The 27,461-nt window shown below is 41.8% G+C and overlaps 1 protein-coding gene across 1 annotated transcript; it reads left to right on the top strand.

Moving 5' to 3' along the window:
* The first annotated feature begins 857 nt into the window (after nucleotides 1-857).
* On the top strand, nucleotides 858-27,451 carry GTF2A1L (general transcription factor IIA subunit 1 like). The gene is made up of 9 exons (XM_077813901.1): nucleotides 858-878; nucleotides 3,631-3,732; nucleotides 4,070-4,193; nucleotides 11,440-11,495; nucleotides 12,955-13,048; nucleotides 17,745-18,340; nucleotides 22,192-22,479; nucleotides 24,112-24,201; nucleotides 27,248-27,451. The coding sequence occupies exons 1-9, from the start codon at nucleotides 858-860 to the stop codon at nucleotides 27,353-27,355; spliced, it is 1,479 nt and encodes a 492-aa protein (XP_077670027.1). The 3' UTR covers nucleotides 27,356-27,451.
* Nucleotides 27,452-27,461: the final 10 nt, after the last annotated feature.

The following is a 27,461-nucleotide window of genomic DNA, read 5'->3' as shown; positions in this document are numbered from 1 at the left end:
ACAATGTTCCCTCTAATTTTTGAAAGGCTGTGTGTGCAAAAAAATTTCTGTGCAAATTGTACTTCTGTGCAAATTTTTGTGCACGCAGTGTTTTGCTGTGCGTGCGAGGTTTAGGATCATGTGAACAGCTTAGAGGGAACAGTGGTTGTGAAGTACTGGAATTGGTTAGCTAGGGAGGTGGTGGAATCTCCATCCTTAGACGTTTTCAAGGCCTGGCTTGACAAAGCCATGGCTAGCATGATTTAATTGATGTTGGTCCTGCTTTGAGCAGGGGGTTGGACTAAATGACCTCCTGAGGTCTCTTCCAACCCTAATCTTCTATGATTCTGTGGTGTGACAGCAGGGTGTTATTGCAGTGTATCTGGGTGTGACAATGTCTCAGTGCAATGCCATCACGCAGGGGTGTGCTGGTGTGACAGCAGGGTCGTTTTGCAGTGCATCACAGCACAATGGTGACTACAAGACGTAGCAGTTGATCTTGTAGCAATTTACCTTTGGCAAGCTCTGAGCAGAGGCTTCTTCGCCCCTGCCTATGGGTGCTGGTCCATGGGTGCCTAGCCTGCTGGTTCAGGGTCCTGTTGCCAGTCGCCACACAGGGTGACCCTTAGAGGGTGAGTAGCCAGCACTCTGCTCTAGGGCCATGGCCGCTGGTGGACAGCAGAGCGTCTTCACAGCGGTGCCCCGGGGCCTGGCTGAGCGGGGCTGCAGCATAGCCAGGCCGAGCCACCTCCGGGTCAGTTGCCATGGGAACCCAGCAGGGGGCGGCAGCAAGCAGCTGCACAGGACGTTACACGCTGAGCCGTGTGGTCCCAGCGCTTTTCTGGCGGGGAGGGGGCGCGTCGCTTGGCGGCGCAGCTATGGCTCATGCAAACCCCGTGGTAAGGGCCGGGACCAGGGTGGTCTCCCGCCGAGGGGCAGGAGGGAAACGGGGCCGGAGGAGAAAAAGGAGTCACTTGCCCAGGTCGGCCCGTAGTGTAATATTAGGGCTTCACAGGAACGTCCCGGGTGCCTTTTCCCTCTGCCCTGTGACAGGCCGGGCGCCCAGGGCCCTGCCCAGAGGGGTTCAGGCCCCACCACCTAGATGCGAGCGGGGTCCACTTGGTGCACAGACGAAAGTGGGAAACGTTCAGTGTTTGGTCTGTGCCGCCGAGGCCATGCTGAGACGCTGCAAGCTCCTGCCCTACAGCAGCTCGGCGGAGACAGCAACCATGGAGCGCTGTGCGTAGAGCACGCCTTTGCGACCTGAATTACCAAGAACTGGGCGCCAGATACTACTTCTCCTCCCGGGTGATAGCATTAAAGACCTTCAGTTATTAACAAAACACCGAAGGGGTTTGTGCAATCAAGCAAAAGTCTGTCAGAACTGGGTTTTAATTTAGTGACTGCCTCAATTTGTTGTTCTTGTTACCGAAATTAGAAACGGACTTTTAAAATATAATCTGGAGACTAGAGTTTAGTTTGAAAGCCCTGAAGCTTTCTTTCTAAAAACTGTTTTGTGTGTGACTTAGTAAAAGCATTAACGGTGTGCTGTTGAGAGATATTATATAGTTTTCAAGTAAACATGACCTAGTTTGGATAAATATCTATTATTTTCCTGAAATTAGTTAGCTGGTGCTAGGGAGAAATCTGAATCCTTCACTCAAACTTACGGTTTTGAGCTTCCTTTCTGAGCTCCCCACAGGAACATCCTTCCTGAGTGTTTGGAAAGCATCTAGCACATAGTGGGTGCTATCAGAAATAATTTTTGCCTCACTTTAACTTTAAGATGTGAGTGCTCCTATTGAAGTCATGGAGACTTAAAGTTTTTAGGATTGAGGCCTTGATCATTTCCATGCTCCTTTTTATTTTGTTACGTGCACCCCCACTTCATCACTTCCCCAACACTGCATGTTTTTTACAGGAAAGCTAAAAACTCATTTCAAGACATGACAGTTATTGATCTATCTGACCTCATGGTGTGACAGTTGTATGTGTGAGATAAGAATGGAGCATGCTAATATACACGCTCTATGATAATTGTGATCATGTTGTAAGTACAGTATTTAGTTTTGAAACTGTGAGGTTACCACTTAGAATCCTGTTTGTAACATATATCAGAATAAGGCTTTTAACTTTTTGTAAGACTTTGCAAAATAAAATATAACTTGACCTAATTCTCAAAGAAAACTGACCATTTGAAAGCAAAATGTTTGTTTTACAGTAATTTAATCTCAAGATGTCTACTGAATTGGCAGGGGAAGGCCATTTGAGGTTCTTGACTATAATTTTGCAAGAACTGATTTTATTTTATTTTTTTCTACAGCTCATCTGTTGAAATGTGCCTTGGAATTTTTCCAAGATCTTTAGTGTCACCTGCCTCTGCTGCCCCTCGCCCCCTCCCACATGGCTATGTATGTTGTTGTTGTTGTGAGACAATTGTACACTTGGGCTGATTGCTTTTCTGCTAGAAGTATTAGTTACTTCATAACAGCTTCATGCCCTCAAATATGTTTCACTTGAAAATCATCTTATTTCAAGCATCCTAATTTTACAGATAGTAGGGTTTTTTTTGTTTTTTTTTTTTAAATCTTAATGTTAAAAATAAACTTTGAAGATTTAGAATCCTAACACTTCAAAGGTTGGTTAAAGGTTCAGGTTCTAGCCTAATGTCCACACATGGCACACTTTGTAGTAATCAGTTTTCTGACTAAAACAGCTTTTAGCAATTGAGGGCCATGACCTTGCAATCAGATCCATATAGGTGAACCCTTCACCCTGCACAAAGCCCTGTTCTCCGTCTACACTTAGGGATCTGGCTGTAGGATCGTGACCTAAAAGAGAAACTATTGGCCTGAGCAGAGGGGCAAAAAATCTTCTCCAGGTCTGATTCTGATGACTTAAACTGATCAAATCCATTGACTTCAGTGTAATTACCTTCAGATTACACTGGGTTTTTCTTCCTATTTTTATTGCAACTTTTGAAAATGTCTCATTACAGTTTTCTTGTAATCTGGAACTATGTATAGATAACTCATGTTATAACAATACAGTTAGCAGCAAAATAGCTATTACAATCAACCATGAAGCAACAGTCTCCACTCTCTGTATTCAGCTCACAACTGAAGCTGCTTATGTACTAGAAACTAGCCAAACTAGAAAGTGTGGTTTTTATTTTCTTCCTTATATTGTTAGTTTCTTCCTAGAGCTGCTTTGTGTCACTTCAGCCAGTGCTTCTTTAATGGTCTTACACAGCAAATGCTAGCCTGAAACAGAGCATGCTAGTTTGAGAATATGTTGGAATTGTTCTCCTAATGATTTTAGGACTCTTACTGAGTGTTGATCTAAAAATAACTATAAACTAAAATACATCTAAAATTCAGGCCAAAATCCTAATTTTTCCTTTGGTATTTTACTGTTAGTTTTTAATTCTACAGCGCCATAAGTGATTTGGCCTATGTAGTTATCCCAGCAGTTACATTGGCCAAAATCTTCAGCCACAAATGATACTGTCCCCTGGATCTGTTCATTTTATAATATGGCTCACAGAGCCATCTTACAAATCCTGCCTCTAGTTAGAGAGTCTGTACTTCATTTGGAGCTATAGCAAATGTCAGCCTATGTTTTCAGTTCTCTGAATTGTGTTTTATTCAGCCTAAACTCTACAGATCTATTATTGAAGATGTGATTGAAGGTGTCTGGGAACTCTTTGCAGAAGAAGGTGTGGAGGAACAGGTCTTGAAAGACTTGAAGCAGGTTTGTTGGATAATGATAAATAAAAGAAACAATCTTTTTCTTGGGATATCTTCTTCTGTCTGTCTTTATTTTTGTAAGGTCCCATAGGATACAGGCTACCTTCCATCAAAATCAATGGGAGATACACATATCTTCTGAAACATGAATTGGACTCCATGGAGTCCAAACCTGGTAATTATTCTTAACATTCTGCTGTTAAATGATTTCTTAGATTCAACCATTCAGTTTTCAGGATTATCCTGAATAGTTAAAGTGCCTGAAAAGTTTAAATATATTCATGGATGAAAACTGATTTTGGCAACTTAATAATTGTTTCTTATTAACATCTTTTTCGCAGGTTTGGGAAGCTAAGGTGACTCAGTCTAAAGCGACAGAAGGCTTCTTCAAACATAGCCACTGTTCACCCCAGTTCACCTTGCAGTTGCCACACAACTTACATCGCACACTGCAGACATCAACAGGTTGGATATTATTTGTGAGAGGCCAACAGTTGCAATTTAACAGTAGTTCAATGTTTCAATAACCTTTTCATTTGAATTGTGCGTGATAGGCCAAATTCTGCTCTCTTTTACTTTGGTGTAGATCTAGAGTGACAGAGAAGCAGAATTTGGCCCACTAAGGGACAAATCCTGTTCTGGCACACTAATGTAAATCCAGATACTTGAGTTCAGTAGAGCTACTTCAGATTTGCACTGATGCACATGAGATCAGAATTGTAGCCCTCTGTTCTCTAGGCCAGAAGTATAACACTAAAATTTGTAGGTTTAAAAAAAAAAACGTGGAATAATTCTAATTCAGTTTTTGTTTTTTAATAGATTCTTCCAGCGTTGAATAATTCAAACTAAAAAGAGGTACTTTGTAGGGCTGTCAAGCGATTAAAAAAATTAATTGCGTGATTAAACAATAATAGAATACCACTTTGTTAGTCTCTAAGGTGCCACAAGTACTCCTTTTCTTTTTGCGAATACAGACTAACATGGCTGCTACTCTGAAACCATTTTATTTAAATATTTTTGGATGTTTTCTACATTTTCAAATATATTTATTTCAATTACAACACAGAGTACATAGTGTGCAGTATACACAGAGTACATAGTGTACAGTACATAGTGTACAGTATCACTTTATATTTATTTTTGATTACAAATATTTGCACTGTAAAAAAACCCAACAAACAGAAATGGTATTTTTCAATTCACATAATACAAGTACTGTAGTGCAATTGCTTTATCATGAAAGTTGAACTTACAAATATAGAATTATGCACAAAAAAACTGCATTCAAAAATAACAAATGTAAAATTTTAGAGCCTACAAGTCCACTCAGTCCTACTTCTTCTTAAGCTAATCGCTCAGACAAACAAGTTTGGTTACATTTGCAGGAAATAATACTACCTGGTTCTTGTTTATAATGTCACCTGATAGCCAGAACAGGCATTCTCATGGCACTGTTATAACCGGAATCGCAAGATATTTACGTGCCAGATGCACTAAAGAGTCATATGTCCTTTCGTGCTTCAACCACCATTCCAGGGGACATGTGTCTTTGCGGATGACGGGTTCTGCTCGATAAGAATCCAAAGCAGTGCGGACTGACACTTTAATTTTCATTATCTGAGTCAGATGTCACCAGCACAAGGTTGATTTTCTTTTTTGGTGTTTCGGGTTCTGTAGTTTCCGCACTGGAGTGTAAGACTTCTGAAAGCATGCTCTACATCTAGACCATATCAGATTTTGGAAGGCACTTCAGATTCTTAAATCTTGGGTCGAGTGCTATAGCTATCTTTAGAAATCTCACATTGGTACCTTCTTGCGTTTTGTGAAATCTGCAGTGAAAGTGTTCTTAAAATGAACGTGTGCTGGGTCATCATCTGAGACTGCTATAACATGAACTATATGGCAGAATGCATATAGCAGAGCAGGGGACATACAATTCTGCCCCAAGGAGTTCAGTCACAAATTTAATTAACACATTATTTTTTTAACGAGCATCGTCAGCATGAAAGCATGTCCTCTGGAATGGTGGCCGAAGCATGAAGGAGAATATGAATGTTTAGTGTATCTGGCACGTAAATACCTTGCAATGCTGGCTACAAAAGTGCCATGCAAATGCCTGTTCTCACTCTCTGGTGATGTAGATAAGAAGTGGGCAGCATTATCTCCAGTAAATGTAAACATACTTGTTTGTCTTAGTAATTGGCTGAACAAGAAGTAGGACTGAGTGGACTTGTAGGCTCTGAAGTTTTACTTTTTTTTTTTGAGTGCACTTATGTAACAAGAATCTACATTTGTAAGTTGCACTTTCACGATAAAGAGATTGCATTACAGTACTTGTATGAAGTGAATATACTATTTCTTTTGTTTATCATTTTTACAGTGCAAATATTTGTAATAAAAATAATATACACTTTGATTTGTTACAACACAGAATATAATATATATGAAAATGTAGAAAAAAATCCAAAATATTTAATACATTTCAATTGGTATTCTATTGTTTAACAGTGCGATTAAAACTGCAATTAATCATGATTAATTTTTTTAATTGCGGTTAATTTTTTTGAGTTAATCGCGTGAGTTAACTGCAATTAATCAACAGCTCTAGCATTTTGTTTTAGGACCAGATCTTAGTCCTTTAAGTCCTTTTGCACCATTCTGGTGGTTCCAAGAGTACTTAAAGCTGCCTAGATCAGCAACTGAGGGGTCCCCTATTGTGAGAGAGTATTGACAGTAGAGACAGGGATCCAGTGGAAAAAATAGTATGTGAATGTGTAAGTCAAGATTGTATCATCATGTATACGCACAAGTGACCAATTTAAAGGTTGAATGGGCAACTTTGATTCTGGTATTTCCTAATTTTTTGACAGGTTTCAGAGTAACAGCCGTGTTAGTCTGTCTTTGCAAAAAGAAAAGGAGTACTTGTGGCACCTTAGAGACTAACCAATTTATTTGAGCATGAGCTTTCGTGAGCTACAGCTCACTTCATCGGATGCATACCGTGGAAACTGCAGTAGACATTATATACACACAGAGACCATGAAACAATACCCCCTCCAACCCCACTGTCCTGCTGGTAATAGCTTATCTAAAGTGATCATCAGGTTGGGCCATTTCCAGCACAAATCCAGGTTTTCTCACCCTCCACCCCCACCACACACAAACTCACTCTCCTGCTGGTAATAGCCCATCCAAAGTGACCACTCTCTTCACAATGTGTATGATAATCAAGGTGGGCCATTTCCAGCATAAATCCAGGTTTTCTCACCCCCCCACCCCCATACACACACAAACTCACTCTCCTGCTGGTAATAGCTCATCCAAAGTGACCACTCTCCCTACAATGTGCATAGTAATCAAGGTGGGTCATTTCCAGCACAGATCTAGGCTTTCTCACCCCCTCCCCCCCCGGGGGAACACACTCACTCACTCACTCACTCACTCTCCTGCTGGCAATCCGATGAAGTGAGCTGTAGCTCACGAAAGCTCATGCTCAAATAAATTGGTTAGTCTCTAAGGTGCCACAAGTACTCCTTTTCTAATTTTTTGAGTGTTTGATCATGTAACCTTAATGTTTTATTAATGTTTTTAGATGTAATAATAAATATATAGGGATATAGTACTCCTGGACATTGAGTCCTGTCCCCAATGAGTTGCAGGCAACTTCATTTTACAATCCTTTTTATAAATGTATCAATTTATATATGCAAAGTATAGAGGCATTATTTATTTAACCTGGCCCAAGGGGATCGACTTCTAGATTCACTCACTATTGGAAGCATTGTCTTCTAACTTTTCCTGTAGAGGTGGGAAATACCTAGGGTAGAACAGGCTACATTAAAGGTAACACAACTGTAAAAATGTATGGACTCTGTTTATGCTTTGAGTAGGATTTTCAAAAGTGGTCAGCAGTGGTCTAATTCTGTTCCTTTTGTAATCAGTGTTTTACCATTGACTATAATGGGAGCAGATAAACCAATGCTGAGTGCTCTTAAAAATCCCATCCTGCTTCTGCTGCTAGCACCACTGGAGCTGCACCAGTGCAGAAAATTGCTTACTAATTTTTCTAGTGTTGACAATGCAGTACATTCGATATGTTTATTCAGTCAGGTTAAAATGGTGGTGTAATAAATAGAAATGCCAAACTTAATTTCTACAGTGCAACTCAAAAAACATATCTTTAAATTTAACTCTTCAGTCTGCTTAACTCAGCGAGGTCTTGTGAATAACAGTACTTATAAATATTCTAGATTTATAAATTTCCAAAGTATAACAAAGACTTGCTGAAATATTAAATAATGGCAAATGTATTCAGCAGTGTTCAGGATTGTTCACTTAAAACATATTTATCACTCTAATACCAGATATAAAGTAATCTGTCTTGTCTTCAATGTAGTTTATGTTGACAGAAGCTACAATTTTCAGAGTAGCAGCCGTGTTAGTCTGTATTCGCAAAAAGAAAAGGAGTACTTGTGGCACCGTAGAGACTAACAAATTTATTTGAGCATAAGCTTTCGTGAGCTACAGCCCACTTCATCGGATGCATTCAGTAGAAAGTACAGTGGGGAGATTTATATACACAGAGAACATGAAACAATGGGTGTTACCATACACACTGTAACAAGAGTGATAACTTAAGGTGAGCTATTACCAGCAGGAGAGCAGGGGGAAAATAACCTTTTGTAGTGATAATCAAGGTGGGCCATTTCCAGCAGTTTACAAGAAAGTTGGAGGAACAGTGGGGGGTGTGGGGGGGAAATAAACATGGGGAAATAGTTTTACTTTGTGTAATGACCCATCCACTCCCAGTCTTTATTCAAGCCTAAGTTAATTGTATCCATTTTGCAAATGAATTCCAATTCAGCAGTCTCTCGTTGGAGTCTGTTTTTGAAGTTTTTTGGTTGAAGAATTGCAACTTTTAGGTCTGTAATCGAGTGACCAAAGAGATTGAAGTGTTCTCCGACTGGTTTTTTGAATGTTATAATTCTTGACGTCTCATTTGTGTCCATTTATTCTTTTACGTGGAGATTGTCCAGTTTGACCAATGTACGTGGCAGAGGGGCATTGCTGGCACATGATGGCATATATCACATTGGTAGATGTGCAGGTGAACAAGCCTCTGATAGTGTGGCTGATGTGATTAGGCCCTATGATGGTCCCCTTAATATATATGTGGACACAGTTGGCAATGGGCTTTGTTGCAAGGATAGGTTCCTGGGTTAGTGGTTCTGTTGTGTGGTGTGTGGTTGCTGGTGAGTATTTGCTTCAGGTTGGGGGGCTGTCTGTAAGCAAGGACTGGCCTGTCTCCCAAGATTCTGTGAGAGTGATGGGTCATCCTTCAGGATAGGTTGTAGATCCTTGATGATGTGCTGGAGAGGTTTTAGTTGGGGGCTGAAGGTGATGGCTAGTGGCATTCCGTTATTTTCTTTGTTGGGCCTGTCCTGTAATAGGTGACTTCTGGGTACTCTCCTGGCTCTATCAATCTGTTTCTTCACTTCCACAGGTGGGTATTGTAGTTGTAAGAATGCTTGATAGAGCTCTTGTAGGTGTTTGTCTCTGTCTGAGGGGTTGGAGCAAATGCAGTTGTATTGTAGAGCTTGGCTGTAGACAATGGATCATGTGGTGTGGTCAGGATGAAAGCTGGAGGCATGTAGGTAGGAATAGCGGTCAGTAGGTTTCCGGTATAGGGTGGTGTTTATGTGACCATCGCTTATTAGCACCGTAGTGTCCAGGAAGTGGATCTCTTGTGTGGACTGGTCCAGGCTGAGGTTGATGGTGGGATGGAAATTGTTGAAATCATGGTGGAATTCCTCAAGGGCTTCTTTTCCATGGATCCGGATGATGAAGATTTCTTCAATGTAGCGCAAGTAGAGTAGGGGCATTAGGGAACAAGAGCTGAGGAAGCATTGTTCTAAGTCAGCCATAAAAATGTTGGCATGCTGTGGGGCCATGCGGGTACCCATAGCAGTGCCACTGATTTGAAGGTATACATTGTCCCCAAATGTGAAATAGTTATGGGTGAGGACAAAGTTCAGCCACCAGGTTTGCTGTGACATTATCGGGGATACTGTTCCTGATGGCTTGTAGTCCATCTTTGTGTGGAATGTTGGTGTAGAGGGCTTCTACGTCCATAGCGGCCAGGATGGTGTTTTCAGGAAGATCACCGATGGATTGTAGTTTCCTCAGGAAGTCAGTGGTGTCTCGAAGATAGCTGGGAGTGCTGGTAGCGTAGGGCCTGAGGAGGGAGTCTACATAGCCAGACAATCCTGCTGTCAGGGTGCCAATGCCTGAGATGATGGGGTGTCCAGGATTTCCAGGTTTATGGATCTTGGGTAGCAGATAGAATACCCCAGGGCGGGGTTCCGGGCAGTTATGACCAGCCAAAACCTTAACAACGGGTTCCCTCCTCACCCCACGAGGGGGTCATTGCCCACCCCCGCCCCCTGGGACTCCTGCCCCATCCAACCCCCCCGCGTTCCTTGACGCCTCCCCCAGGACCCCTGCCCCTCCACCTCTGTCCCCTGACTGCCCCCAGTACCGTGCGGGAGGGTCTCATGGGCCACTGTAGTGGTTGCCCACCCCACCCCTAAGAGCCAGAGGCACCAGCTGGGGGGGTGAGGTGGGGAGTACCTGGAGCACCCACAGGGAAAATTTGGTGGGTGCAGAGCACCCATTGGCAGCTCCCCGCCCAGCCCCAGCTCACCTCCGCTCCGCCTCCTCCCCTGAACGCAGCGCCCCGCTCTGCTTCTCCGTGACCCCCCCCGACCCCCCCTCCCCGGCTTCCCACGAATCAGCTGTTCGACGGGAAGCCGGGGAGGACTGAGAAGCAGGCCACGGCTTCCCACTCAGGCCGAGGGAGGCGGAGGTGAGCTGGGGCGGGGAGCGGTTCCCCTGTGCGCCCCCCCCCCCCCGGGTTACCAGCTGCGGCAGGGCAGCCCTCTTCCCCCCCACCCCCCCTCAAGCTCACCTCCGCCTCCCTGGGCCTGAGCGGGAAGCTGCTGCTTGCTTCTCAGCCTGCCCCGGCTTCCCGCGTGAACAGCTGATTCGTGGGAAGCCTTGGGGGGCGGAGAAGCAGAGTGGGGCGGCGCGTTCAGGGGAGGAGGCGGAGCAGAGGTGAGGTGAGCTGGGGACGGGGGTGGGATGGGGAGCTGCCGGTGGGTGCTCTACACCCACCAAATTTTCCCCTTGGGTGCTCCAGGGCTGGAGCACCTTTGGAGTTGGCGCCTAAGGCGCCACTTTTGGCCGGTTAAATTTAGAAGCCCTTTTAGAACCGGTTGTCCCTCGTGGAACAACCAGTTCTAAAAGGGCTTCTAAATTTAACAATGGGTTCTTGCGAACCAACTCCAGCTCACCACTGGTTCCAGGGATGTGTCTGTGCAGATTTGTTCTTGTTCTTTTTCAAGGAGTTTCTTGAGCAAATGGTATAGTTTCTTTTGGTAACCCTCAGTGGGATCAGAGGGTAATGGCTTGTAGAAAGTGGTGTTGGAGAGCTGCCTAGCAGCCTCTTGTTCATAGTCCGACCTATTCATGATGACGACAGCACCTCCTTTGTCAGCCTTTTTGATTATGATGTCAGAGTTGTTTCTGAGGCTGTGGATGGCATTGTGTTCTGCAGGGCTGAGGTTATGGGGCAAGTAGCTACAATGTGTATGAAATTGAATGCTTATTCTTTGGTGTGCATATTTCAGTGTATCTTATTGTTTCTGTGTAGCTTCTTTAGTCATCCCTACTGGCAGAGGTATTCAACAATTCACAACAGCAGACCTGGTATGTAATTTTAATGCTATTTTATGTCTAACTTGACAATATTTAACACTCTAAATGAAAAAGTTAAGGCTCTTTGCATGTGTTAAAGGACTTAGTGGGAGGCGGAAGTGAAATATTTCAGTATCTACGTGCTCTAGATCGGGGTGGGCAGGATCCAGCCCATCAGGGCTTTGGATCCGGCCCACGGGATTGGCACCCCCCGTGGTGCCATGGGGTTAAGGCGGGCTCCCTGCCTGCCCTAGCCCCGCGCCGCTCCCGAGGCGGCCGGCACCAGGTCCCTGCTGCCCCGGGGGGGCAGAGGTCTCTGTGCGCTGCCCTCACCTGCAGGCACCGCCCCCTGCAGCTCCCATTGGCCGCCTCTACCCCAGAGCTGCTGAAGGTAAGCAGCGCCGGGCCGGAGCCCGCACCTCAACCCCTTGCTCTGAGCCCTCTCCCGCATTCCCTCCTGCACCCCAACCCCCAGCCCTGAGCCCCCTCGTATACCCCACACCCCCTCCTGCGCCCCAATCCCTTGCCCTGAGACCTTTCCTGCACTAGCCCCACTCTCCGCACCCTCTGCCCCAGCCCTACATTCAAGGCTCTGCATGCAATTTCCCCACCCAGCTGTGGCCCACGGGCCAAAAAAATTTGCCCACCCCTGCTCTAGATAGCACGTGGGTAATTTTCAGTGCCTAATAGTACTTCTGATCATTTATTTTGTGCCTTACATGATGTACAGTAGACAAGAGGGAGGAGTCTTTGCTGGGTGTGTGCATTCAACATCCACAGAATCTAAGTGTTCATTTAAAAATTAAAAAAAAACCCATAAAATTTAGTCCTTATGGTTGTGATTAAAATCTTTCCAATCTACCTGTCTGCAGAGACCGCTTCAGGGCAACCACCATTGCCAGAGGAGTAAAGGGGAGATGGGTGTTCCTGGCTGTTCTGCTATTAGAGCAACTGTTGAAAGTTAGTGGAAGGGATGCTTCCAGTGGAGTGACACCCTGTGAAGCAGGGAAGTAGGGAGCTCTGGAAACAGGCTCAACTGCTCTAGTAGAGGGCTTTGTGGATGTGCATTGTGGTGGGGGGACAAGTTGATTTATTTGGGTGGTGGTAGGGCTGCCTCGTACTGCTAATATTGAAATGTAGGAGGCTGGATATTATGGGGGGAACGTAGCATACTGGTGCTTGAGGTGCAGAGTGAGGGGCTGCAAGGAGTTTTCCCTAGAGAAGAAATAGGAGCTGGAAAGGGAAGGGGCATATTGGGCAGGGAGCATGTAAATAGGACACTTCATTAAGCACTTCCTTACAAAACACTGCTCACCTTGCTGTAGCCTAAGGGGCAAAACCATTTTTCAGTAGGGATGATCATGTAACTTAGATTTCTTGAGCTTCATTTTGCAAGTGTGACTGCTAGGGCCTCAAAGGATAGGGCACGGAATGCAACTTAATTTCCCTAGTAAATCTGCTGTGTGTCTAGGATGCTTCACGAACCGGTGCAACTTTGACTCTCCCTTCGGGAATTGCTTATCCTATCCATGTACCCGCTGGAGTAACGCTACAGACTGCATCTGGTAAGATTAAGAAAAGCTGATCTCAAACACCAGTTATAGTACGTAGACTGCATTGACCTGAATTTATGGGCGTTTATTATGGCTCGCCAATGATCTGACCAGAAGATATTTAGGTTCTTTTCCCAATTCAGGCTACAGGGTGAGAACATGGAGTTTGACGTTATGAGAGGACCCTCGGGTTGTATGGCAAAGACACTTACACTGAGGACAATACCAAATTATTAAGAACTTTATTAAAATGAAGGAAAGAATAATAAACCATATAAAACACAGAGTCACAAAGAAGTAATACAATTCTATGACCCCTGGTGGTAACATCTCTATTTTAAAAGACTACTTAAACTAGCATACTCACATCCTTCCCTGAAGACCTGGTGGTGGAGACAGAAGACCAGCCTCGTCTCTGGCATGCCCGATGAATTTGATGGTCCAGGCTTCCCAAGTTGGTAGGGATTAGGTTCGAGTGTTGAGTAGCTAAGCTATATTGCAAAGCTGAGCTGATAGCTTTATAGAAGATAGGAAAGAGCAACCCTCCTGCTTGGTTGTTTGCCCTCTTATAGGGTCCTGGCACTCCCTTAATCAAGGCCCAACCATGCCCAAATCTTATTTCCTCACCGAGATAAATCTTTGGGTACACTTACTCTGTAGAGTATTAGGATATAGATGTTCAGGCCTGTCTGTAAAGGCCTATAGTCTAAGAATTTAGGTGTATTCTTATCACTTGGCTAGTTCTAGAGGTATAAAAGAGAGAATCAAAATCACTGTCTGACTGTATAAGGCCTTTTTTCACTGTGACAGTCTGACGCCCTGTTCTTAGGCTGAGATCTCTGGCTAAGCAACAGAGGCAGCCATAAGCTGGGAAGCGACCGGTCACATCCTCACATTCCAAACTAGTCACATTGAAATAAGGTGCTGTTAGGAATACAGTCCTGTCCTGATAATGCCTATCACCTCCAGAGAAAGGGAAGTGCCTAGAAAATGTAAAAGGAAACCTAGTTTGATAGCATCCTGTCTGGCAAGAACTCACTTATCAATAGCTGGGATGTGAAATCCTCACTTCTGTATTGTTCTATCACTGTAGTCCCCATTTCCCCATTGTTTGTCTGTATAATCTCTGTCTGGTTCTGTGATTGTTTCTGTCTGCTGTATAATTAATTTTGCTGGGTGTAAACTAATCAAGGTGGTGGGATATAATTGGTTAAATAATCATGTTACAATATGTTAGGATTGGTTAGTTAAATTTCAGTAAAATGATTGGTTAAGGTATCATAGAATCATAGATAAGGTATCATAGTTAAGGTATAGCTAAGCAGAACTCAAGTTTTACTCTATAGTCTACAGTCAGTCAGGAAGTGGCTGGGTGTGTGGGGGGGTGGGGGAAATGGGAATGGGGGTGAGGAAATTGGAATAATGTTTAGCTAAGGGCAGGAATGGGAACAGGGCCACAGGTAAGGTTCTGTGGTGTCAGAGCTGGGAAGGGGGACACTAAGGAAGGAAACTGGAATCATGCTTGCTGGAAGTTCACCCCAGTAAACATCAAATTGTTTGCACCTTTGGACTTCGGGTATTGTTGCTCTCTGTTCATGCGAAAAGGACCAGGGAAGTAAGTGGGTGAAGGAATAAGCCCCCTAACATAGAGTAACATATTATGACATATATTCATACATATTAATATTGATTATCTCATTCCCGAAACCATTACCCTTGGCCTAACTTATTACTTCCTTGTTCTGCGGTGTACCTTGCGGTTACCAGTCTGTTCTAGATCTATGGTAAAGATATTCAGTTCTTTCTTTGGTTCCCCATTCAGTTCCCCAAAGTCAAAAGGGGTAACCAGTAGGCCATTTATCTATGCCAAAGGTTACAAACACTCATACTGACTTGCTCTTGCTAATCACACAGGATACAGGCCTGTAGGTTCCTTGCATTACAGCCAACTATTATGAATAACATATACTGGAATTCAGCATAAACAAAACCCAAGCAAATAATATAATCAATCAAACCAACGAAGGAAACACATTATGCAATATAGCAAGCTAGCAAACTGACTTTATGGACTATAACTGTGTACAGATCTCAAAAGACTATCAGAAGTGCATGGGGTGTAAACTGGATGCTAGAGTAAAGCATAGGTGGATGAAACAAATTATCCTCTGGTCTTTTACTCTTTATGAACCTGTAGCTGCTTATAAAGTGACTGCTATTGACCAGTTACAGGGTCTCTGTTAAATCTGCAGCATGTAATAGTGCACCCCTGCAATGTTATTTAACATCATTCCCAGGTGATGCCATTCTCTTTGTTATACTGCTCCTGCTGTAGATTCTCCTGTGTCAGCCCAGATGTGGGCATGTCCTCCTCCTGATTGAGGGAGATGTGGAAAGCCAAGTAGTCTATCCAGTCTCCAATAGGTCAAGACAGATTCTGCCTTGTCAGGGTGGATTTTCCTTAACTGCTTTGTTTTGATCAATTCCCTCCATCCCCAGTCCCCACCCTTTTCTTTCTGACAGGGTTACATAGTATAGCCTAGAAGGCTGTGTGGAGAAATTAACCCTCTCCTTGCACTCACCAGAGCACTTTGAGGGGAAGGCAACCCTCAGTGGTGTAAACATGGGTGTAGTTTGGGGGGGGGGAGGAGGGGCATTGTCCCCCCAAACTGCAACTCTTGGGCAGGTGTGGAATTTGCTCCCCCCTCCTCCCCCCGCCTTGCAGCCCCATTGGCCTGACTGGAGCTGTCTCCCCAAATATAAGTCCATCTACACCAATTGGTGTAACCACTTTTCTCTTCCTCCATCAGATCTACCTATGTGTATTGAGTCCTATCTACTGACTTTGATGATACCCATACATTTTACCACTTCAGCCCTTTGGAAAACTTACTAAATAGCCCACCAGTAAGGAAAAATATATTGGTAGTTCAGCCTCTAAGCCCAGGTGCTGAGATTCTTAGCAGAGCACTCTTTCCAAACACAGCTGGAAGTGGTGGTGGTTCTGTCTCCTGCCTCAGGCTATGTCTAAATATAAAATGCTAGTGGTGCAGCTGCACTGCTTTTGCACTTTAATGTAGACACTACTTATGCTGATGGGAGGGCTTCTCCCCTCAGCATAGTAATCCACCTCCCTGAGAGGTGGTAGCTAGGTTGATGGAAGAATTCTTCTGTCTACCTAGTACTGTCTACATCAGGTGTTAGGCTGGTGTAGCTATATCATTTAGGGTGCAGATTTTTCACATCCCTGAGAGATGGCTATACTGATGTAAATTCCTAGTGTAGACCAAGCCTTACTCTCTAGATAGCGTGTGTTTGATTAGCTTGAAGCCCCCAGCTGTGTTCCCTGTAAACTGTGCGCTTGGGCGGCCTCGCAGGAGATATTCAGATGCTGCCCAGCCAATTAGCAGGGCGCGCACAGCCAGCAGCTGTGTTCAGGTGCCCCTCCCCACATGTTGCCCCATCCTGCAGCTGCTCTCGGTACCCTCCTGCTGGCTGTGCAGAGCGGGGCAGGGTGTGCGGGTGGGAGGAGGGTGCTGATGTCAGGGTGTCCCCCACCCCTGTACCCCATCTCTACAGAGCAGAGCAGAGGGGACAGCTTGGCTCAGGAGGACTTGGAGCTGCTAGGAGACTGAGTGCCCTTCTTAAAGACAGGTTTCAAAGGAGCAGCCATGTTAGTCTGTATTCGCAAAAAGAAAAGGAGTACTTGTGGCACCTTAGAGATTAACAAATTTATCTGAGCATAAGCTGTATTTTCCACTGAATGTATCCGATGAAGTGAGCTGTAGCTCACGAAAGCTTGTGCTCAAATAAATTTGTTAGCTTCTTAAAGAGACAGTGCACTTTTTGAGATTTAGCCAGCTCATAGTCTGTCTCTCTCCTTCCCCCTCCTCCGCCCCCCTTCCGCTCCACTCCATTTCTGCAGAGCAGGGGAGGGGAGACAACAGAGCTCAGAACAGAGCAGGAGAGCTTTCAGTGAGCGTCTTAAAGAGACAGCGCATGACTTTCCCCAGCAGCCAGCACACACACACTGTCTGTGTGTGTGTCTCTCTTACACACATACTGTCCCTGTGTTTGTGTCTTTGTCACTCACACAGAAGCACGCTCTCTCTCTCTCTCTCTCTCTCTCTCTCTCTCTCTCACACACTCACCTCCCAACTCATACTTGTATTATTGTTGGTACTTCCTGCAATGCACATATATTCTCTATAATTTTATTCTTTCAAAGTGTGTTATTTTAATGTTTTGACTGGTCTATGCAATTTCATAATTTTCATTTCTCTTACACTTAAATTTAATTATTTGAGAAGTGAGTTCTAAAATTCCTAAATTGTCCAGTCTGGCATAATTACCCCCATGGTAACTTTTTTAAAATATATATTACATCTAGGTTTTTTGTTTCTACTGGTGGTGCACATCCACACATACCTTGGTGCACATAACAAAATTTATTCCACACATGGATGGAAAAAATTAGAGGAAACATTGCCCCCTGCCCTTGTGCTGCTGTAAAATAGGAGCCTTTTGATGGTTGTTTTTGTATGATGATTTCATACTGTTTTAAAGGCAATGTAGACAGTATAACTGAATTAAGTTGGGAATAGGCAGTTCTGGCATCTGAATTCTAACACTGATAACAGTAGGTCAGCATCAGCTTAACTCCCAACAGGTAGCTTTAATAATCCACTGTTAATAATTCTCTCTATAGGGCACCTCTATAAGGTAAATATGCCTGTTATGGTTACACAGGCCCCAGGAGGTACCAGTATTCTGCAGCATCCTATTCAGCAAATATTTCAGCAGCTTGGGCAGCCTTCAGTACTGCAGGCCAGTATTGCCACTGTTGCACAGGTGAATGCGTCTTCTGTTCAGGCAACTGCTGAAAGACTACAAACCCAGGAAGCCCCACTCCAGCAGCCCACTGTACTGCAACAAAGGGGAGTGGAAACGAAACACTTGGAAAACTCTGCAAATGCTACTCTATTACAGCAACCTACTAGGAGTCAACAGCAAGTTACAAGTAATACAATTTTAAATCCTCAGGCAAACTCAACAGAAAAATTCCAATACACCAACCTTCAAACAGCTGTGTTTACTTCAAAATCCTCTGAAATGGATTCTACCACTGAACCAAACAGTTCATTCAGCCTAACTCAATGTGTGCAAGACCAATTATCCACAGAGCTTCAAGATTCAGTACAGCAACAGGTGTCTGATGATATCATTGAGATGATTATTCTGGACAATGGCTTGGATGCTAATACCCTTCTAAAACAGCAGGACAGCATTTCTGTCACTGAAGAGGTAGGACCATCATTGTTTAAAAATTTGTAATGGACTTTAACTTGGTGAAAATAGTTGATGAAAGTAGATACTTATCTGAAGAATCAATATATTAAAGGGACACTATTAAAACAAATCTGTTTGTTACTAACAGCACTCTACATTTTAAAAATGGAAAACTTCAAGAATGTAACTTATAAGCAAATCGCATACATTACACTTCACTCCATTTGGACAACACGAATGACCTATTCATTTTTACTTTTTGATTTTCATGCAAAAACATTGCTGAAATATTTAGGTTAAATGGGAATGTTCATACCAGTGACCTTTTTAAAAACTGCCATATCATTGTGACCTTGAAATCATAGGTCAGATCCAAGCCATGGTGGGCAAATTGCCTTTTGAATACAATTTGCTTAGCATATGAGGAGGAGTTCCTGTCAGCCTATGTACTCACATTCAAAATCCACAAATTATATTGTGATGTGAGTGAAAATTTAAAAGTGTATTTCCCTCAGTTAAAAACAATCATTATTCAACTAATCCTGTGCAAATAATTTGTATTAGATAATTGATTTCATGAGTGAGCCTCTTTTATAATTTATGGAATGTCCACAAGCAGATTGTGGTTTTCTTGAATTTCTTTGTTTGAACTGTCTAAATTGTGTACTCCATAGATTTATTACAAATATTTTAAATTCAAGCTGCTTAGTTGTGATTTGATCATGTAAGCCATGTAGTGTTGGTTTTATTCCTTGATCAGATGAAAGCAGAGGCTTTCCTGGTTAGAATGCTCCTGTGTGCAAATTTGAAATTTGCATTTGGCAACAACTGTTGCCAGGAAAACCCCAACCACTAAAATATTCAGAGTGCACAAATGTGGTCAAGGTAAATTCATTTAAAAATATGAATGAGGACTAATGGAGCACATTCTGCATTATTCAGCCAGCTCTAGATGGAACCTGGTTTTGAAACAAACTGATGTGGTCTGGAAGGTTTAGAAGAATGGTCAAAAAGAAGGATCCCAGGAGTACAGAATAATGCAATAATATTTCAATGTGGTATCTTAGAAGTGTGTGGGTTTTTAATCTTTATTACGGTGTTGAATTCTGTGGGACATCCTAAATGATTCTAGATGATTGAAGGCTTGGAGCCCCCCTTATTAAGCTCTTAGAGTCATTTAGTACTAATGATTATAAGCCCTATGCAACTGCATTTTCAAAAATGAGTAATGTCTCAATTTTTGAGTGACCAACTTGTCACTATTTAAGGGTCCTGATTTTTCAGAAAATGCAGAGTACCTGTCCTCTGAAGATCAGGCTCCTATTAAGGTGTTTCATGTTAGGCTGTGAAAATTACTAGTTGTTTCTCAAAATCTTGGCCTTGGAATCCAGTTCTGGTATCACTGAAGGCTTCATTATTGTAAGAGTTCACAACCTGAATGGACAAAACTCCAAGCTTGGGTTTCATGGCTCAGGTCAGCAGAACCCTTCAATAAACAACCCATATAATTATTACACAGAAAAACAAAAACTGTTATAAGAACATTATTAAGGGTGCAAAGTCAAGACTCCAAAGCCAGAATGAAGGTTGTATATTCTCAGCCTTTGTGCATATGCATTATGAGCATATGTGACCATGTAATTAAAAACTACTTTTTCTATAGCAGTGGTCTGTAAACTTTTTTGATCGCGCACCCCATTAGTAAAAATTTTTTGAGCATGCACCCCCAACATATGTATATTTATATAAATTATATACATGTACTACTGTACTAATATTATGTAAATGATAAAACATACACAAAAAATAGAAATTAAAAAATGATGCGATAAAGATGAAATAAACAATATTTTTTTAAAAAATTATTTTATTAACAGTACAAAAACCCTTTTTGCTCTCATTATAAAAAAATTATTAATAATATTTTGAGTGAGAGCAATGTGATTGAGTATGCTTTATTATTTTTGAAAATCTTGGTTTAACACTTTGATAGAGCGGGTGCTCAGGGTGGGGTTAGGGTTAGGGTCTGGGGGGGAGTTAGGATGTGGGAGGGTGCTCAGGGCTGGGGCAGGCAGGAGGTGCAGAGCACTTACCTGGGGCAGCTCCTGTTTGGTGCAGGTGGCTCTGTGCAGCGCAGCACCACCCCCATGGTCACGATTCTGGGAGCTGCCCCCCCTCCACGGCAGGCAGGGCTACCTGGAACGAGACCTTCTCCTATCAGCGTAGTTAATCCACCTCCCTGAAAGGCAGTAGCTCTGTCTACACTGAGGGGTAGGTCAGTAATAACTGCGTCACTCAGGGGTATGGATTTTTCACCTCTCTGAGCAATGTGGTTCTACTGATGTAAGTTGCTATTATAGACCAGTGGTTTTCAACCAGAGGTACACATACCCCTGGGGGTACGCAGAAGTCTTCCAGGGGATACTAGATATTTGCCTAGTTTTACAACAGGCTATATAAAAAGCACTAGCGAAATCAGTACAAACTAAAATTTCATACAGACGATGACTTGTTTATACTGCTCTATATACTATACACTGAAATGGAAGTACAATATTTATATTCCAATTGATTTATTTTATAATTATATGGTAAAAATGAGCAAGTAAGCAATTTTTCAGTAATAGTGTGCTGTGACAATTTTTTGTATTTTTATGTCTGATTTTGTAAGCAAGTAGTTTTTAAGTGAGCTGAAACTTGCGAGTACACAAGACAAATCAGACTCTTGAAAGGGGTACAGTAGTCTGGAAGCTTGAGAGCCACTGGTGTAGACCAAACTTAAGGCCACATCTACACTATAGACCTATATTGGTATCTCTCCACACCCCTGAGTGACCCAGTTATACTGACCCTCTGTGTAGAGAGCGCTCTATCAATGGAATAAGCTACGGCCTCTCAGGGAGGTGGATTAACTACGCTGATGGAAGAAGCTCTCCTGTTGGCATAGTAGCATCTTTACTAACGCACTTCCGCAATGCAGCTGCGCCGCTGTAGCTCTGTACGTGAAGACAAGCCCTAAGGTATTTGTTCCTGAACGTCATCAATGTTTTTGATGCACTGGATGCTTTGGTACCAAGGAATTGCCTATACGTATACATCTGTTGTCGCCAGATGGTATTTTCTAATGGAAAAGTTGTCCGTCAGAAAATTTTCAATTAGTTGAAATTGAAATGTTCCACGGAGTGTTTTGTTTTTAACAAAACTTTATTTAGAAAAAAATTGAAACAAAGCATTTTGATGTTTTTATTTCAAAATGACTTTAATTAACAACTTTTTAAATTTTATCAGATATTAAAATATAGTAAACCCTAATTTAAAAATTATATAAAATATGAAAAAATCAAATTAAAACAATGAGATTTTAACTAAATGAAACATTTCAATTGACCTGACCAGATTATTTTTGGAAATTATATTTTGCAAGAAATTTTTGGCATTGTTACTTTTATTTATTCTGAATCAGAATTATTTTTTTCCAAATGTCAGAATTTCCCTTAGAACAGAAATTCTGATTTTTGAACAGTTCTAATATCTATTTTTTTTTTAAAAGGGAAATTTGCTTTGCGTGTTAGAAACAGTATTTAAAAATCATTCCTAGAAAAATGGATTTCATATTATTGAACAAGTATTTGAAATGGGGTTCATTTCAGGAAAATGTATATATGACCAAATTTTCAAAAGTGCTCAGCACTCATAATTGGGGCTAGATTTTTTTTTTAAAAAGAGCTCTACTCCCATTTAAACATCTAAATAAGGTGACAAGTTTTTCAGTCTTTTAGTACCCAACAGATCTCCTAGAGAAGAATGGGTGTTGTAAAAAATCGGGCCTCTTGTAAGCTCTCATTGAACCTTCTTATTCCTGTCAGATGGAACCTACTGTACTGATGGAATCTGACATACGGACAGAAAAGGATATCTGCAGAGACATTGAAGGGATCATTCAGCTAGATGGAATTGATGATGTTTTTCCTAAGGAGGAAATAGAAAGTACAAGAGATGTGGAAGAGAATGAATTTATTGGTATTATTGATGCAGAGGATCTGAAAGTGTTGGAGGAGGAGGAGGAGGAAGATGAAGAAGTTGACAGTATTTCAAATGCTGAATCCAACAGCAGCAGTGATACTGAAGAGCCCGAAATAGACATAATTGAGGAGGTAATTAGTTTAAACATTCTAAAGCAAGCCAGAGTAATGTGCCTATCTGCATGTTTGGTTGTTTAGATCCAGAATATCCACTGGTAGATTGAGGCAGAATACATGGTTAACCTGTGTTTTCAGAGCAGAATGTAATAGATATGGGGTGGTTTGAGAGCTTCTTGGGCAGATCATAAAAATAGGAGGAGTTGCTCTGATATCTGTTGCTTATTGGATGAATTAACATGTTTTTAATTACCAAAATTTGAGTCGACAAGTGAAATTTCGGCTTCACTGAAATCAAAGGGTCTTTTGCCATTGGTTTAAGTAGGGTCAGGATTTCATCCTGGGCCTCTATCCTGGGAAGCAGTGACTCTGGGAAAATATTTTGGGGTCATGGTAAATAATCATCTGAACATAAGTTCCCAGTGCAACACTGGGGCCAAAAGGGCTAATGTGATCCTTGGATGTATAAATTGGGGAATATAGAGTTTATATCAACTCTTTTTGGCACTAATACGACTGCTATGGTATTCTGATACCAACAATTAAAGTAGTATATTGATAAATTGGAGCGGGTTCAGCTAAGAGCCTCGAGAATTATTAAAGAATTGGAAAACATATCTTTATAGTAATAGACTCCTGGAGCTCAATCTGTTTAGCTTAACCAAGAAAAGGTTAAGGGATGACTTGATCACAGTCTGTAAGTACTTATGTGGGAAACAAAATTTGATAATAGCCTTTCGATCTAGTATACGAGGCTATAACAAGATCCAACGGCTGGAGATGAAATCTAGACAAATTCAGACTGGAATTAACAGTGAGGGTAATTAATCATTTAATTTAACAAGGGCTGTAGTGGATTCTCCATCACTCAAAATCTTTAGATCAAGACTGGATGTTTAAAAAAGAAATGCTCAAATTCAAACAGGAATTAATTCAGCCAAGTTCTATGGCCTGCGTTACACAGGATGCCACGTTAGATCAGGGGTTCTCAAACTGGGGGTCGGGACCCCTGAGGGGGTTATGAGGTTATTACATGGGGTGTCACAATCTGTCAGTCTCCACTCCAAACCATGCTTTGCCTCCAGCATTTATAATGGTGGTAAATTAAAAACACTTTTAATATATGTATAAGGGGGGTTGCACTCAGAGGCTTGCTGTGTGAAAGGGGTCACCAGAACAAAAGTTTGAGAACCACTGCACTGGATAATCACAATAGTCCCTTCTGGCCTTATAATCTATGAGTCCGAGTTTCCATTGCTTCTGAAACACTAAACAAGATTGGAAGGGGGAATCAGGCAGTGCATGCTGCAGGTTGTCTGTTTCCCAGGAGACAGAGGACAGCTGAGGAATGCTTAGTCACAGAACAACTATATGTATTATATGACTTTTCTCCTTGAATCACCTTTCAGAGAGTCCTGCCTCCCGACAAATAGAAGTTGGTTTAGCATTCCAATTTCTGGGAGAGAAAGTGGAGTTAACTTTGTCAGCTTTGAGTGTTACTTGTAATTATAAATCTTAGTCATTTTTTGGGAATATCAGTGTGAAGAAATGTCTTGTGCATAATGTCTTGTGTTACGTCAAATATATTAGAATTAAAAAAAAGACAATAAGTAATGGTGTTTAAATGTGGTGACCTTTACTCTCCAGGACCCTTTAAATTCCGGTGATGATGTCAGTGAGCAGGACACACCAGACTTGTTTGATACAGATAACGTTATAGTTTGTCAGTATGACAAGGTACAGTATATAGCCCTGTTTTGTCCTTAAATATTCCAGAAAGTGTAAACGGTAATTTTAGTAAGAATTATTTTTGGGGATGGGTATGTGGAGAATATCAGTTCTTTCATCAATATTTTAAATAATTTTATCATCTGTTCGTTGAAATGCACACAAAAAACAAAAGAATGTAAACTTATTTGCACTATTGTGTAGAAATTCATCTACAGTTTTCCTGTAAAAGGAGAAACTTCTTACAAGGGCTGTCAAAGGAGAAGGATTTCAAATCTAACATCATAAAGTGCAAAATAAAGTCGTGTGTGTGTGTTGCCTTCCTGCTTTCTGTTCCTGTTTTGTTTCTTGCTCCCTGAACTCAGTGCTGCTGTTCCTATTTAAGGATGCGTGTGTGCGAACGTGTAGCCTTGGGGGTGTGCAGCTACTCAGGGCAGGCTGCTACATACCTGCTGTTTGGACTGTTACGGTTTTTGTTCAGATTGTTGCTGACCTAACTTGTCCTTGGTTATTACAAGTTTTCACTGACAACTTACCTGTATGTTCTGCTTTGTGGTGTGGTGATGGTCTTGCGTTGTTTTTTGTGGTTTGGGATTACTGTTCCGCAGCGCATCAGAGTGTAATGGGTCCCAATCCTGCAAACACATGCACATCCTTAAATTTAGTGAGATTAATAATCCCAGTGACTTCAATAAAACTACTCATGAGAAAAGCTAAGTATGGATTGGGGCCTTTGAGTGAGCAATAAGAAGAAGGGAAGTGTATGCTTCCTTATCTGGTAGTAAAATATTCCTAAAAGGATTTTAAAAACGTTTACCACAAATCCATCTTTTAAAATAAGCAAAGCAGTTAGTTCTTAATGAAGACAAATGGCCTGTCCTGTGTTAGTGTTCAAAATAAAGTTCTTTCTGAGCTATTAGAGGTCAAACAAAACCTTTGGAACTCAGGTTTTTTTTGGTTTTGTGTACCTGAAACTCAAACTGGAAAACCAGACTTTGTTAGAATTACATCTTATCTTGAAATCATGGAAAGTTTCAGCCTCAACAAATTTTATTTTTGTCAAATATGTGGCTTTTGGAAATAGAGCCTACATTTTCCAAAGTGATTACTGATTTTAGGTGCCCAACTTGAAATGTCTTAAAGGAATCTCAGATTTAGAAAGCGATGAGCACTTGATCTTGGAAAATCAGGCCATTTAAGGTGTGACAAGTTGGGCACCAAAATCACTAGTCACCTCTGGAAGATTTAGGTGGTCAGAGTTTGCATATAGAAAGCTCATCTGAATCTGAACTACATTATTTGTATTGTAATGCTATGATATTTCTCCCTAAGATACTTAATAATACTGTAAGTGCTGGACTTTTGAAACATTCCTCTCTAAAATTAAGATTTTGTATGGATGAATGGAAAATTTTGGTCTGAAATATATTTATATTGATATGGAGCTTGACACCAGAGTTGCCGCGAAGGGATTTCATAACCCTTTGATTAGATGTGATTAGAATTTGAGAGCTATGGATTGGCATGAAAGTCTGAGTCTTTATTGTTTTTTTTGTTTTTTTGTTTGTTTAATGCTATGAAATAATATGTTGGCTAGCTGGTATATTGGTTACTTTTCCCAAACAGACCAGCTTTACTGAAAACTTTTCTAATGGAGGGAGGAGTGATTGAAACCATGGTCTCTTTGGCCAAAAAGCAGAATATAATTATCTTGTAATTCTGTTACTAATTATCTTTCGGGCTATTAAACATAGTGGGAGGATAGAAGTGGGATGACTGTCATTCTAACATGTTCCAGCTCTTTGAAGAAAAAAAAAAACTTTTATCACAAATATCATTACCAGAAAATCAGGAGGCATTCTCTTTGTTTCCTGGGCTTGAAAACCAAATCAAGCTGCAAATCTGAGAAATCTATAAAACCATTTAATTCCGGGCCTTTCAAGATGAACTACAAAGATTTTGTATTGCACAGAACTTTTTTTATAGGTCTACAGTGTGAAACCAAATATGTGTAGGTGTAAAATTATGAGTACATTCGTACCTGCTTTGTGTGGAACATTGTGCTTTTTAGCCATATTTTTGGTTGCAGTATTATTTTGGTCTTGTCATACTATCCTACAATGTCCAGTACTGCATGCAAAATACAAAAATGGAATACACAGACATGGCTAGCTGCACCCACAAGTACCGTACATACTCGTGCATAAGCCGAATATTTTTGGTAAAAAAGTGACGCATCAAAGAACGGGGGTCAGCTTATTATAGAATCATAGAATATCAGCATTGGAAGGGACCTCAGGAGGTCATCTAGTCCAACCCCCTGCTCAAAGCAGGACCAATCCCCAGTTTTTGCCCCAGAACCCTAAATGGCCCCCTCAAGGATTGAACTCACAACCCTGGGTTTAGCAGGCCAATACGCAAACCACTGAGCTATCCCTAAACAGGTGTACACCAAAATTTGATGATTTTAAACTCTATGAAATCATTGAATTGAATATCTAATACATTGTCGTTTTGTTTACCTGGAGCGTCTGCAGGCATGGAGCCCCTCAGTGGCCACTGGGAGTTGAGGGACTCGTGCCTGTGAATGCTCCAGGTAAACAAAATGTCCCGACCTGCCAGCGGCTTACCCTGACGGGCCGGGAGCCAAAGTTTGCCAACCCCTGAAATATAGGGTCGGCTTATGAAAAGGTCATACAGTTTTTACTATTTTTACCTATCCATCTTGGGAGGTCGGTTTATAAACGCACGGGCTAATGAACAACTATACATGGTGCTCATTTTCATGACTGGGTACTCATGCAATCTAGGTGTCGATATCTGAAAATGTGTCTCTTAATCTTTTCTCCGGCATGTCAGACTTTCACAGTACTCCATATCTGAGCTCTGCTCAGAGAAGCAGTTTTTTATGTATTCAGTGCTAACAAAGGTTAACCTCAATCCTTCAGCCCTACCCCCCTACCAGCTTTGTTTAATTCTTAGAAACCAGTCAGTTTCTGAAGATGTTCTAGTAACACACTTTTGGGGGCACTGATTCTCATTTCTTTTTTATCAGATTCATCGAAGTAAGAACAAATGGAAGTTCTATTTGAAAGATGGAGTAATGTGCTTTGGGGGTAAAGACTATGTGTTCGCAAAAGCCATTGGAGATGCGGAGTGGTAAATCCTCACTCGAGTAAGTGAGGTTCTTTGTTTTTTTTTTATTACAAAATATTACATAACCTCCAGTGAAGAGATACTGATCTTGCTATGTTTTACAATTTAAAAAA

The sequence above is a fragment of the Eretmochelys imbricata genome, chromosome 3 (assembly GCF_965152235.1).
Source record: "Eretmochelys imbricata isolate rEreImb1 chromosome 3, rEreImb1.hap1, whole genome shotgun sequence".
Lineage (NCBI taxonomy): Eukaryota > Metazoa > Chordata > Testudines > Cheloniidae > Eretmochelys > Eretmochelys imbricata.
Note: the sequence above shows the minus strand (reverse complement) of the source record. Positions and strands in the feature narration are given on the sequence as shown.

What these genes read in the sequence shown, in the direction of transcription:
- GTF2A1L (XM_077813901.1), top strand. Translation starts at nt 858, where the DNA reads ATGGCTCATGCAAACCCCGTG. An exon ending in AACGCTACAGACTGCATCTG is followed by an intron (nt 13,049 to 17,744) that starts GTAAGATTAAGA and finishes TTCTCTCTATAG; the next exon opens with GGCACCTCTATAAGGTAAAT. An exon ending in AAATAGACATAATTGAGGAG is followed by an intron (nt 22,480 to 24,111) that starts GTAATTAGTTTA and finishes TTTACTCTCCAG; the next exon opens with GACCCTTTAAATTCCGGTGA.